Below are 12,998 nucleotides of genomic sequence, written 5' to 3' on the forward strand. Positions count from 1 at the left end.
AATAATAATAAAAAATATAACAAAAAATCGACAGAAAGAGAAGATAAAAGTATGGAAGCTCAGGCTCCCGCAGGAGAACATAAGTATATGTACAGTAACCACAATGTAACAAAGAATCTGCTAATGATAATAATACAACCTAATCAAGGCAAATTATGTCGTAGTGATTTAACAAGGTTAGAAGTAACAGTCACGTACTAACATATACCTGCCAGTTTGGAGAGGTAACATTGCTTAACAAAATCACATTTAGGGCTTAAGCAACTAAAGGCACATTATTTCGAAATTGAAGACTACTGGAACTAGTCGTGCCAATTTAGCATTTAACATTTTCCTTACTATTCAGACCCAGATATTGTAGCCGGGATGGTCTTCCGTATGTAGTCCATGGCCTTCACAGGATCCCGAAACTCCTTGCTGTCCTCTTTGTATGTGATTTTGAGTCTTGCTGGGTAAAGTAATCCGAAGCGGACATCGCTCCGTCCCCGTAAAGCTTTCCGTACCTCGGAGAAGGCCGCGCGCGCCTTGGCCACACTGGTGGTGTAATCCGGGAAGATGGCGATTCTTTTACCCTGGTAGATCAGCGGGGCTTTGTCTCTGGCTCTCCTCAGGATATCAGCGGCGTCTCCATCATAGTGCAGCTTGGCGATGATCACACGAGGTCTTTCTCCACCTCCCGGTTTCGTCAAAGCAGCTGTCCGGTGTGAACGATCGACTTTTACCTCCCGGTCCATCTGGAGCACCTCTTTAATAATTTTAGAAACCTCTTTAGGATCGGCGGAGTTAGGCTGCTCCGCAACGCCAACTATACGGATATTTCCGCGCCTCATCCTCCCCTCCATGTCCTCACATTTGTCCCGCATCTTAACCAGCTCGCTCTGAAGTTCAATAACGGTGGATTGCAACGTGTTTACCTCATCAGACCATGTAGACAATCCGCCTTTCACATCTTCCATGTCCGTTTCAATTGAGGTAATGTCTGCGCGGATAGCAGCGGCATTGCTAGCTATCTCGGCCCTCACAGCTTGTATGTCAGCTCTGAGAGTAGTGAACTCTTCAGACAGCACACTCCTCATTTCCTCCCTTATGATTTTAGAGATTTCCCCGCGAATAGAGGATAGGATATCGGCTCTCATCTCCTCACTCATGCTAGAGCTCTTGGGTTGTGGGTCTTCGTCCTCAGGTGCACGCTGCCTCGTGGCTCTGGTGTTAGCAGTTAGCTTCGCCGTATTACCGTCGTACTTGAATTTACGAAGTTTATCCGCCATTTATCAAGAARTGTCCACTGAAACAGAGCTCTTTATGGTCCAGAACCTTTGATAACCCAATTWAGGTTGCAATTAGTAGCAATTGTGGAATTTAGAACGAATATGTTAGTAAACCTGCAGGAGCTCTGAAATATCCGTCTCTACTCCATCTTACTCCGGAAGCGCCCCCTGAAAAGTTGCTTTTAAGTTCGTTTTGTCTTATTTCCAGTGAACTAGGATATCTGCACCAGAAACTAAACCAAAACTACTTGGAAAGAGTTTGTGTTTTTGCAGTGTTGGATTGTTGTCAATGCGTCTTTAATTAGTAAAAAAACAAAAACCTGGCCTGTGCAGGTGAAGGTGGAATGACTGCCACCAGACATCCTGCAGTCTGTGAGCATGACGACGTGAAAAGCAGCTTAAAAAAAATGTGAAAAAGTGAAAATAAAAAAGCTTTACTTTTCGTCATAAACCGCTGAGGCAGCAGCAGAGACAGACACACGGATAGTTCAGAGGATGGATTTCTGGAAAGGAGATAATATTGTTACAGAAAGTAATTAACTTTTACCATAATGCACAATTTGGCAGCCGTACAAACACAACAATACATTCACTCGCCGTTACCTCRCTGCCAGCACTTTCTCCTCCGTCCGCCTGAGCCGCACACAAATCATCTCACCCAGCCGACCGAGCGCGTTTCCTCCCAGATTGGAATCTCTCATTACATTCAAGGAGATTAAGAAAGGTCTTCCCGATAAGTCGAGTCCTCTGCGTCTTACCGGTGGCTTCCTTTCAGGCCTGCAGGGCCGTTACGCTASAGTAACGCTCAGTCCGCTCTGAAAACACGACCAGCAGGCGGTGAACTCAGCGGCTCAACCTCTGCAGCTACCAGATGTTGTCGTGCTAACCAGTAAATCTTTACGCGTCGCTTTGATTTGTCGTCTTCGCTGCACACAATAAAACAGAGATTCCATGGGAACTGATTAATCGATAGGCAATTATCAGAGAGAGAAACACAATCAGTGGATTTAATTTGACTTTGATTTAGTCGTAAACTTGTGTATTTTCCATCCTGTCAGTGATGCTGAACGCCGGCAGCTGTGGAGGCGTGTGGCGTGTTGAGGAGCAACGAGAGGCAAAACAAAGATTCCTGTTTTCTTTACGTCATTTTTAAAACGACACAAGAAAAGTTCACTTTACTAAAGAAAACTTGAGCAAAATAAAAACCAGATATTTTTAAGTCAAGGATTACCAGGTTACTCCTTTATGATTAAATACAGTTTGTTGAATGTCATTAGTACCATTGTGTTACTGGAAAATGGTCTCAAAACAACAAGATCATCATTTATCACAATCATTTCTGGAACAATGTATCGTCCAGTAAATGATGTTATCATTTTAGGCCTCGTCATAAGTTGAGTACAGATAAAAGAAGTTTTTATCTGTAGGAAATCAGCATTAAATTAGACACAACAAGGCTAAAAACTAGAAGATAAGACACGTTGTTGCTCCATGTTGTGTGTTCATGTCTACACGGTTCGGCCGTCGGCTCCGCCCAGAGCGACCGCTGCCTCCGTGAGGCTGAGCCGAGTTTTCATCAGAGTTGAGCTGCAAATAAAATCCTGCTCCCACTGCAAATTTCCCCCAAAATAAGTCAATTTTTTTTGCTTTTGGCACCGACAGAAAGAAATGAAAAGGAGTTATAACCGACAGGAAGTACAGATGAATTATTAAAGACATGAAAGATCTTTCTGAGTCTGGATAGAGTTTTAAAAACAGAAGCTTCCAGTGGTTTTACTGGTAAACGGAGGGAAACGTGATGGCCTTACGTAAGCTGGATAACGCTTTTATTTCTGCCGTTTCTCCCAGGAGAGGTGCCGTTTTTGTACAGATGCACAAAAGGGCTGCATGAATAAAAGCATCACCTGATGCATTATCCAGCGTAATGCTTCAAACCAATTAACGTAATGCCACTGCTATATTAAAAACAGGAATTATGCATTAATAAGGCGTCTCTGTAAGAGCCTGTGATGTTGCCTGGCTGAGCGCTCACCCCGAAACACCAGCGGCAGGCCATCGCATCCAGAGCCGGTCCCATTCCTCCCTCCACACATAAATCCAGGCTGCTCCGAGAAAACACGGAAAAATAAAGTGAAAGATCCGTCTGAGGTTCAGTCAGCGGAGAAAAAACGTTGAATCCAGCAGAAACGAGCAGCTGCCATCCGCCTGCGCAGGTGTCCTGTTGCTCTTCTGCCTTGAAGAGTCGATTACAAAGTTTGGGCTGGTAATGAGGTCTAAAGTTTCCTGATTAAATTACCAGAGGACAATAAAAAGGTCTTTAATGTTTAATGGCTGCAGCGAACGGAGCCGAGTCGCCCAGACGGCCCAGAGCGACGTGCACAACGCTCGTTTAGACACTTCGTTAATTACAGGAGCCCAAACGCTGCGGCTCTGCATCTGTGCCACATTAATAAGATATTTTGACATTTAGAAGGAATTACCTGCAGATTCCCTTCACCAAAACTCCTGGGTTCCCAAGTAATGCTTGTTTTATCTCATTTTATTTGGAATCGGGTCGAAACATTTTGCATACGTTAAAATTTTTCAGTTTTTCCCTTTAAAGTCCCTTAAATTACATGGAAATATTTGCCTATTCAGCAGATTTTGAGATGCTGATTCCCACTGAGATTCCAACTTTAATCGGATTTTATTTTCATTTCCACCCGTTGCAATCTGAATAAAATGTCCCGTTTTACTGGTTTCTATTTGCATTTATAGAAAAAATATTTTTCCTGACAACTTAAATATGTTTGGATTAAATAAAATTATAGTATTTTTATTATATAAGAGAAGTACTACAAATTAAATTCATGGGACTGGGTAAAAAATTTAAGTTATATTTAAAAACGAGAAGACTTTAATCACTAAAACTAAAATTAAAGGAGTTAAAACTTCATAAATGTTTATTTTGAGGACGGACGTTAGCGCTGTTATTTACAAAAAATACACAAATATATTATATGCAATAACATTTCTACGTTTCTTTAATCCAAGGGATGAAGATGGAGCGATAAATACTGTGTACTGTAAAACAAAATCTTAAAAATGCTCAGATTATCTCTGATTAATATTCAGACATTTTCTGTCACAACTAAAATACATGAAAATAAAAACTGTCAATTTAGAAATAAGCACTTTAACGACGGACAAGACAAAGAACTGTACATTATGGTTTTAAGCCTAATTCACATGCAGATTACAGAAATCACATTAATTATCTCCAATTTACTGAATAAACTGGTAAGAATAAAGTAAAAAATAAAAACTATTTGGTGTTTGAATATTTATGTGTTATTAAAAAAATGCCCAAATTGAATAAAACTTTATAAATATTCATGTTTTTCTGTTGTTTTTTGTAAGTTTGTTCACATTTTAGATTTTAATACCTTCGATTATAAATAATTCAGATTAAAAAAAATTCTGGCACCAATGATCAATTTAACCTTTTCAGGATCAATCAGAGCATTGACTGAAATATTTCCACATTAAGTTGTTATTAATTGTTTACAGTGGATTTAGAAACAGAGACGGATAAAGATGGAGGAACAGTTTCAGTTTGGATCGTCCGGCGCTGAACCTCCGGACGGAGAAAAGCCGCCGTGGGTTTCGTCTCCTGCCTACAAATGTTTAAAGGATTCAACTTTCTGTTTGCTTCATGCAAATCGGAAAACAAGACACACATAAAGCCGTTAAAGCAGCAAACAGCAAGTTCCTGCTCATTATATCTGAAACGGCTCAGCTGGCTTAGTGCTGATCCGACGCTGGACCCGACCGCCTGCATCCAACCGGCCAACAGCTTCACTCAACAACAACCATCAGGAAAACTGCTTCTTAAAACCGTGTGTGGTTCAACATTTCATCACACCAGCGACTTTAAAGCTGCTTTTTGAATATTCACCGTTTAAAAATAAGATGCTGAAAATCAGAGGCCACAGCGCTGACTCATCAGTAAATAAAGAGGTAACAGTTGTCAGGTTTATCTTTTAATATCTGCTAAATTCATGACTTCTTTCAGGTAACTGAACTCAACAACTCAGCAGACAACCTGGAGGAGATCCCACCAAAAAAAAGAAAGACTTATCCATGTTGTTTCTATTTCCTAACGCATTTTTTATGACTGATGCGACTTAAACTCCGGAGTCAGAATCCCAAAATGAAAGTAATAATTCAGAGGGAAACAAAAGTCTAATTTCTGAGATTAATTTCAGAATTTCTAAGAAAAAAAGGGAAAGGGAAAAAAACTTTGAATTTTAAATTTAAAGTCAGAATTCTGAGAAAAATATTTAAAATATATTCAGAGGAAAAGAAGAAATGAGAATGCTGAAAATAAAGTCAGAAATCARGAATGGACCATAATTCAGAAAAAAAAAATCATAATTCTAAAAGGCTAAATTTGCCACTCGCCACAATTTCTAAGAAAGAAGTCCCAATTCTTGAGCAACATCAGAATACTGAGATTAATGTTAGAATTTCAAGGAAAAAAGTTAAAGTCTGAGAAAAATATCGAAATTCCGAGAGAAACAAAAGTCTAAATTCAGAGATTAATGTCACAATTTCTAAGAAAAAAATCTGAACTATGAGATTAAAGTCAACATTCAGAGAGAAAATAAAAAATCAGACTCCAGTGACCAACAGTCGGGAAAATACTGTTATCTTTGAGTCATGGGCACTTAYAGCAACRTTCTCACTRAAGAGTGCATCGCTGAATTATGTACTGCATTTAGTACAGCAGTGATTTATCTCCATTTCTTTTGCATGCCACATTTTAACTGTAATGCCTTTTTATCCCACCTGAAATCAGAAACAAYCAAAGATCCACGCCGAGCAACACTGAAGCATCCTCTCCAGGGATGCTCAAGTCCAGTCCTCAAGAGCTACCGTCCTGCAACTTTCAGATGCTTCCCTGCTCCAACACACCTGGATCAAATGAAAGGCTCGTTACCGGGCCTGTTTAGAGCTGATCCCGGTCTGTTGGAGTAAGGATATTTCTAAAAGTTGCTGGATGGTAGCTCTCGAGGACCGGACTTGAGCACCCCTGCAACAAAAACCCAACAAACCGCGAAGCGCTCACACTTACAAATTTCCTCTTGAGCTTGCCCTTGCTGCTGCGCGCCGTCTTGGCGGAGCTGTAGTCCAGGCCCATGTCCAGGTGGTCGTCGGCCGACATGCTCTTCCGGAGGTAGGCGGCCCGCGCCCGGAAGTGGGAGAACGGCGACTGGGAGCGCGGCCGGGCCTCGGTGCCGCCGCTCTGCTCCGTCTCGTTGTCTCCCTCCACATCGTCCTCCAAGCGCCACAGCTCCCCTAGAAGCAGAGAGGGGGGAAAAAACAGAGACAGGTAGATAAATGAGAGCAAGACAAATTGGACGACACAATTATCGGAAGCTGTCATCCGACGACGGCCTCCATAAAACACGCCTGGAATGTAATTTAGCTTCCCTTTAAGCTCAGCTGCTTTCTAACCATATTATTCTTCGCCTGACTTATGAACAACTTGATTATGATTACAGCTGCTGGACAGAAATGATGGCTCATTTACAACAAAGGAAGAGTTCTGCAGCWGCGTTTTTCTTCCACGGCAGAGACGGATCTGTGCTGTGGGAGCGAAGCTGTCTGTGCTGCACCAATCACGTCTCATCGCTCTGCATTGTCAGACATCTTCCCACAGCGCTCATTAAACTGTTAACGAAGCCTCTTCAGCCGATGCCAGCATCAAAAACGGTCAACATGTTGTAACAACACAGCAATCTGGTCTCTATCAGGACAAACGATGCAGAAATTATCGCGATAAACAATATTATTGTTGTTTTGAGAACATTTGTCCTCTATCACGACAAACGACGCAGAAATTATCGCGATAAACAATATTATTGTTGTTTTGAGAACATTTGTCCTCTATCAGGACAAACGACGCAGAAATTATCGCGATAAACAATATTATTGTTGTTTTGAGAACATTTGTCCTCTATCAGGACAAACGCGGCAGAAATTATCGTGATAAACAATATTATTGTTGTTTTGAGAACATTTACAGGTAAATTATTGAAAAAGGTAAGTCCATGTCGCATTCTTCCGACCAGAACGTCATTGAAACTCGACAACCGTCACTATTCTGCGTCCTGATACGCGCAAGTGGGAAGAAAAACAACAATGATGGCGGACGATAATGAGGATTAAGTTGTTAATATGCTGGTTCCGGTCGGACAACAACTTCAAAATTGTAAGGTATGCTACACCGTTAGCATCCACGTTTACTTCCGCAAACACCGAGCTCTACTTCTTCTTCTTCTTCTTCTTTTTTTATGGCGGGTGACAAAACACTGAGCACACTCTGTATGTGTGACGTTATTGCGCCCTCTACTGCACATGCGGGTCACTTTCAGGTCATTTGCAGTTCACACGGGAAATCACATACAAGTAGGATATATTTGGAAGTGTAAACAACCACGCCGRGAAAAGAAGAGAAAGAAATATATATTATTATCTGATTTCACAAAAATAAAATAAAAATCAGGATTGAGTGTTAACGTAGCCTTAGTTTCCATCTGARCGGGTGAGTTAATAAAAGTTTAATAACATACATTTAAACACAGTACAAGGTAAAAAAATATATATATAATAACAGACAATATAATAACAGTATATTAATGCAGAAATAGTGATTACCCAAAATTGTACTCAAGTAAAAGTAGCACTACTTCAACGTATTTTTACTGAAGTAAATTTGCCCAAGAAATTACTCGAGTAAAAAAGCATTTGGTAAAAAAAAAAGTCTAGTCAAGTACTGAGTAACTGATCAAATTATCAATCATTTATTAAGATTTAAAAATGACATAATCAGTCAGACCAAAATATAAAGTGGAAATTTCGGTATTTTAAGGACGGAAATGACAATAATTCATAAAAAAACATAACAAAATCAGGCAAAAGAAAATCTAAATCAGTTTCTTTCAATCAAAAACATATGAAAATGTAATAAAAACTGCAGGTGTGTCTGGTAAACATGTTTGTTTTTCATTCAGTAGAGAATCCAGACATTTTACTCAAGTAAGAGTAGAAATACCTCATAATAAAATGTCAAAAAAAAGTAAATGTAATTGAGTAAATGTAACTAAGTTACTACCCAACTCTGGGAAAAAAATAGTACTAAATTTCAARYTTCTGCTTTACACTAGGCTGCCTTTTCTTTCCAATATTTTACATAAACACTATATAAAATCTGGAAATAGATAAATTCRCAAATAATKTGAAGTASAGAAAAATCCATGAAGAGGTGAATCTGTGAATACTGAAGTGTTAACAGGCAGRKGTCTAAAACTTTCCTTAACGTCTGTGCCTGAGACCCGGMATGGGGCAGATTATGGAGCAGAACAAACCCAAACAGAACMATGATCTGCAGACATGTTTGTGTGTGTATTAGTATTRTTCTGGTTAATTAAAGGTGTTTATTATCTGTGTAGTACATGTACAATTCAGAAAGTCTTCAGTAAGGTATATTTTCCTCTATCACAGCTAAGTGACGTTGATTTCCTGAAGCTCTGCTGACATGCAGATGCCAGCAGAGCTTCTGTCTGTAGACATAAATGGCAGTAAATGCTGCGGCTGCTGCCTGCGCTGCTGTCAGCGTGAAGCGTCCTGAGAGAGCCGCTGAAGGGAGGCTGAGCAGCACAAACATGGAAATGAATGTGGAGGAGAAACGGTTCCTCTGAGAGGCGACGCTTCCTGAAAATCTGAAGGAAATTAAGATATAAAACCAAAACTTTACAAGAAAATGGTGGTCGTTTTTATATTTTTTAACATCTTTATAAACAGTTTAAGGATATACGAAATGGTGCCTAGCTAAAGTTTTACCACAAACTCCAGTGTATTTTATTAAAGGGAACCTATTATGCAAAGTTCACACTTTGCACATCTTTGTTATTCAATTTGGGTCTAAATCAATACTTGTTTTTTGGCAATAAGCTAATGTTTTTTGGTGTGTGGAAAACGAGCCCTTTCAAAAACCTCCTGATCGTTGACTCAGACTGTGCCGTTACCTAGCAACCCAAACTGTACTCCAGTTGTGAAACTTTAATAAAACATGTTTGTTTTTCATTGAGTGGGTAGAGAATCCAGAAATTTTACTCAGAGTAGAGATACTTCATAATAAAATTACTCAAGTAAAAGTAACTAGTCACTATCTAACTCTGCTGGTGTAATGTCAATAAGGATTATGTGTTCTAAAAGTCAGCAAGCTTTGCAGTTTGAAAAATGTGAAACAAATCCAAGCAACATGAATGGATTTTTGTAGCAGAGGCAGAGACAAAACCAGACAGACCAGTTTCTTCCATGTTAGCTGAATTAACTACATCCAGAAGTTCTGCTGCTGCACGCACTGCAAAAACACAACATTTTACCAAGTATTTCTGGTCTAGTTTCTGGTGCAAATATCTTACTACACTTGGAATAAGACAAACGAGCTTAAAAGAAACTTTTCAGCAAGATWTACAGCCAWCRTTTTAAGGAAATAATTCCTTAATATTGAAAAAGTTCTAGTTCCTTTGGCAGATAAATTAACTTATAACATGGCAAAATGCCTTCTTATAAGTGAAATGRTCTGACGGTKRAACCAAAACTTCTTCATCAGTATTAAAGAATTATTTACATAAAACAAGCCTCTACATCTAGCTACAAAGATACTTTAAAGTYWCTTGAAATAAGACAAAACTRAGATATTTGCTCTAGAAACTAGACCAAAAATACTTGGTAAGACTTTGTGTTTTTGCAGAGCCAAAACASCAGTAATTAACTGGCTGTGCAGATGCTAGGAATGCGTGACAATTCGTGTCCACCTCTGTAACCAACTGCAGAACAGCTGGCTCAAATTGCTTGCTGTATTTAAGAAGGAAATAAGAATAGATTGCAAGGCAGCCAAACATCAAACTGATCATAATCACACATCTTTGTAAGGAAAATAGAAAAWGAAATGTTTTTGGGGGGGTTTTTTTCAGTTGGATCAAATGCAAAAACATGTTCAAGTACACACCTGGCTTCCACAGCTGGATCACACTGTGACACCAGACAAGAGAGGAAGAGAGAGAGGCTGCCGAGTTACTCTCACTAATATCAGCCGCGGCTTAAATCCCTGAATGAAGTGCGGCTCGGTTATTAAACCGAGGAGCAGCGAGGGAAGGGAAAAAAAAAAAGAAGAAGAAGTTGTCTTCCCGCTCCTGCAGGGATAAAGAGTGGTGGAAAGAGAGAGGTCGCATCATGGTCGATGACAGTAGTTGCTAGGCAACAAGGAGCCACGTGAGACCGGGTTCTTTAATTTGATATTTGCATCGGAGCAACAGCCGAACAAGAGGAAACAGAAGAGAGACAAAGGCGGTTAGGATGTTCATAAAATGGCCGAACCTGGGTCCGAATCCGGCGACGGTTCGGTCCGGGATCGTTAGAACGCAGCGGCGGGAAGGATTTATTGGATTAGGGCATTGATGGATGGAAGCTCAGGCTCCTCTAATAAAGTGGGTTTATTGATAAAATAATCAAGTCGTTGTTCCAACTGGAGGCCAAGATGGTCCAGACAGAAGCAAAGAGATAATTTCTCCTTACATTTTTTTTTTTTTACCAAGTATTACGCACTAAAATTACTAAATTGCTGTGGAACGAATCGAATATTGGCTGTGATATTTTTAGAACATAGAGGGAAAAAAAGCCATCAGAAAAGCTCGGTGAGGTTAATGGAGTTCTGCTTGTCCTTGGCATGTCGGAGCGAAACCTGTGTGGAATGAAATTAATCTCCAAACAAGGTCGTGTCAACTTTGATTCAAATTTAGGCCAAGAAAATGAGAAGTTAAACATTCTTCGTCTACGTAATCCCACCTTATGTTGCGTCTGCATGACTAATTCAATTAAATTAAGCCTATTTGGATAAAGCACATTGATTAACATTTTTGTAAATGCGCCAGAATTAGCCAAAGTGTCAATATAAGATGTGTTTGTGTCACTCTGCTTGATTTTGATGCTTTATCACCACCAAGTTTTTTTAGATAGTAGAGTCACCCCACAGCATGATTCTGCCACTGCTGTTTTTCACAATGCGTTAACAATGTTCCATATTTCCCAAAAGTCAGAACTGGAAGTGAGCTGTGCCGTCTTGATAGACAATCACATGCGTGAGCCATGCGCTCYGAGACACTCTTAACCAAAGTGCGAGAGAAAGATACATGGTGAACAAAATGGCTGCCGTCAGGATCGACAATGAGTCGAGATATGAGACGGAGAAGTCAAACAATGTGGAGAGGCTAACAACTAGCATGCCTCAGCTGGTCTCACACAACTCGTACTTTTTTCTTTGCTGTGTTGCACTTGGATCGGCTCTGAAGTCGCAGCGTTCCAGTTAACTAACGTCTAGCTTTACTTTCCCTGAGCAAACACCACTTTGACTTTGTTCAGTTTAGAGTTGGAGGCGGTACATGCAACACTGATTCTAGACGTATTCCTGCATGTGCATAACAAATGTGTTTCCGCCACAGCTTATTGCTTATCGTGATTAATCTGATTTTAATCAATTGACAGCACTACAGATGCATCTCTGCTTCCAGCAATCAAAAGGCTGATCAACAACTTTTGCAAAGGTCATTAACCATTCGTTTGATTCAGATGTGTTGGTACTAAAGCATCTTAACCCACTGCATGTAGGTCAATATTGAAAAAGAACAGGGACGCTTCCCACAGCATTCATTACGTCTCTCACTCTTGGGTTAGGAATGTGTCTTCTTGAGAAATAACAATGAAAAAATGTATTTTCTCTCCAATAATCTGTTTTATTTATGAATCCCCGCTGTACGCAATCCTTTCACATTACCTGTAAGTGTTTTCTTAACAAGGATGGATTTTTCTTTTCAAATGAAAGCACTCTCTGTCAGGAGGCTTCAGCTTCAAGATTCTCCATGACATGTTTTCCCTCTCAGGTAAGGGAACGCYGTTTGATTTACAAGCAAGAAGGAGAGGGAGAGACGAGAGATCAGAGAGAGCGAGATAGAGGGTATACCACATCTGCTGCCTCTGAGACAACTGGATGCTGCGCGCTCTGTCATGTGAAGCAAATATCAGAGAATCAGAGCAGCAGACGGCAGAAAGGTGAAAGAAATGGGTCACGTTTGGCATATCTGAAGACTTTTGTTTGGGCTTTCATATACTTTACAGTTTTGTACCAGCAGCTAAAGATTAGCACAACATGTAGCCCTAAGTTCAAGATGCTATTACTTCATAAGTCAGTGCTGTTCAAACGTTTTGGCAAGGAGGTGTTGTGTTCATTAACAAAATTTAGGGCTATTTGTAATTTAGACGTACAATAAAAAGATWGACTTGAGTCCTACTGCTCATGGCATAGAGTCGCTCAAAAGAATTTAATTGCTTGTGAAACACAAAACTCGCAGCAGATCTGACTTAGCTTCYTCCAATTATATAAGTATTCCTGCCGTTGTTTCCTTTCCACCKGTATCTTCAGCTYTTTTTACTTTTTTGAGGGACCCGGTTTTAAGCCACCTATCTATTTTTTTTAAACACAATCCTTTGGTAAGCTTAACTGTAGCATCGCACTTTCAGCCCAAGTCATGGCAAATAAATGTTCTTCCCCCCAGCAGTAGTTCATGGACCTCCAGTGGTGCGGGGACCTCCGGTGGTGCGGGGACCTCCGGTGGTGCGGGGACC

General features: G+C 40.2%; 1 protein-coding gene across 1 annotated transcript in view; it reads right to left on the reverse strand.

Moving 5' to 3' along the window:
- Window positions 1–12,998, reverse strand: part of ankfn1b (ankyrin repeat and fibronectin type III domain containing 1b) — a 177,630-nt gene that overhangs the window by 146,957 nt on the left and 17,675 nt on the right. The window contains exon 5 of the mRNA XM_008436408.2: window positions 6,385–6,608. Within this exon, the coding sequence (XP_008434630.1) occupies window positions 6,385–6,608 (224 nt within the window). The remainder of the gene's footprint in view (window positions 1–6,384; window positions 6,609–12,998) is intronic.

Source organism: Poecilia reticulata, linkage group LG19 (assembly GCF_000633615.1).
Source record: "Poecilia reticulata strain Guanapo linkage group LG19, Guppy_female_1.0+MT, whole genome shotgun sequence".
NCBI lineage: Eukaryota > Metazoa > Chordata > Actinopteri > Cyprinodontiformes > Poeciliidae > Poecilia > Poecilia reticulata.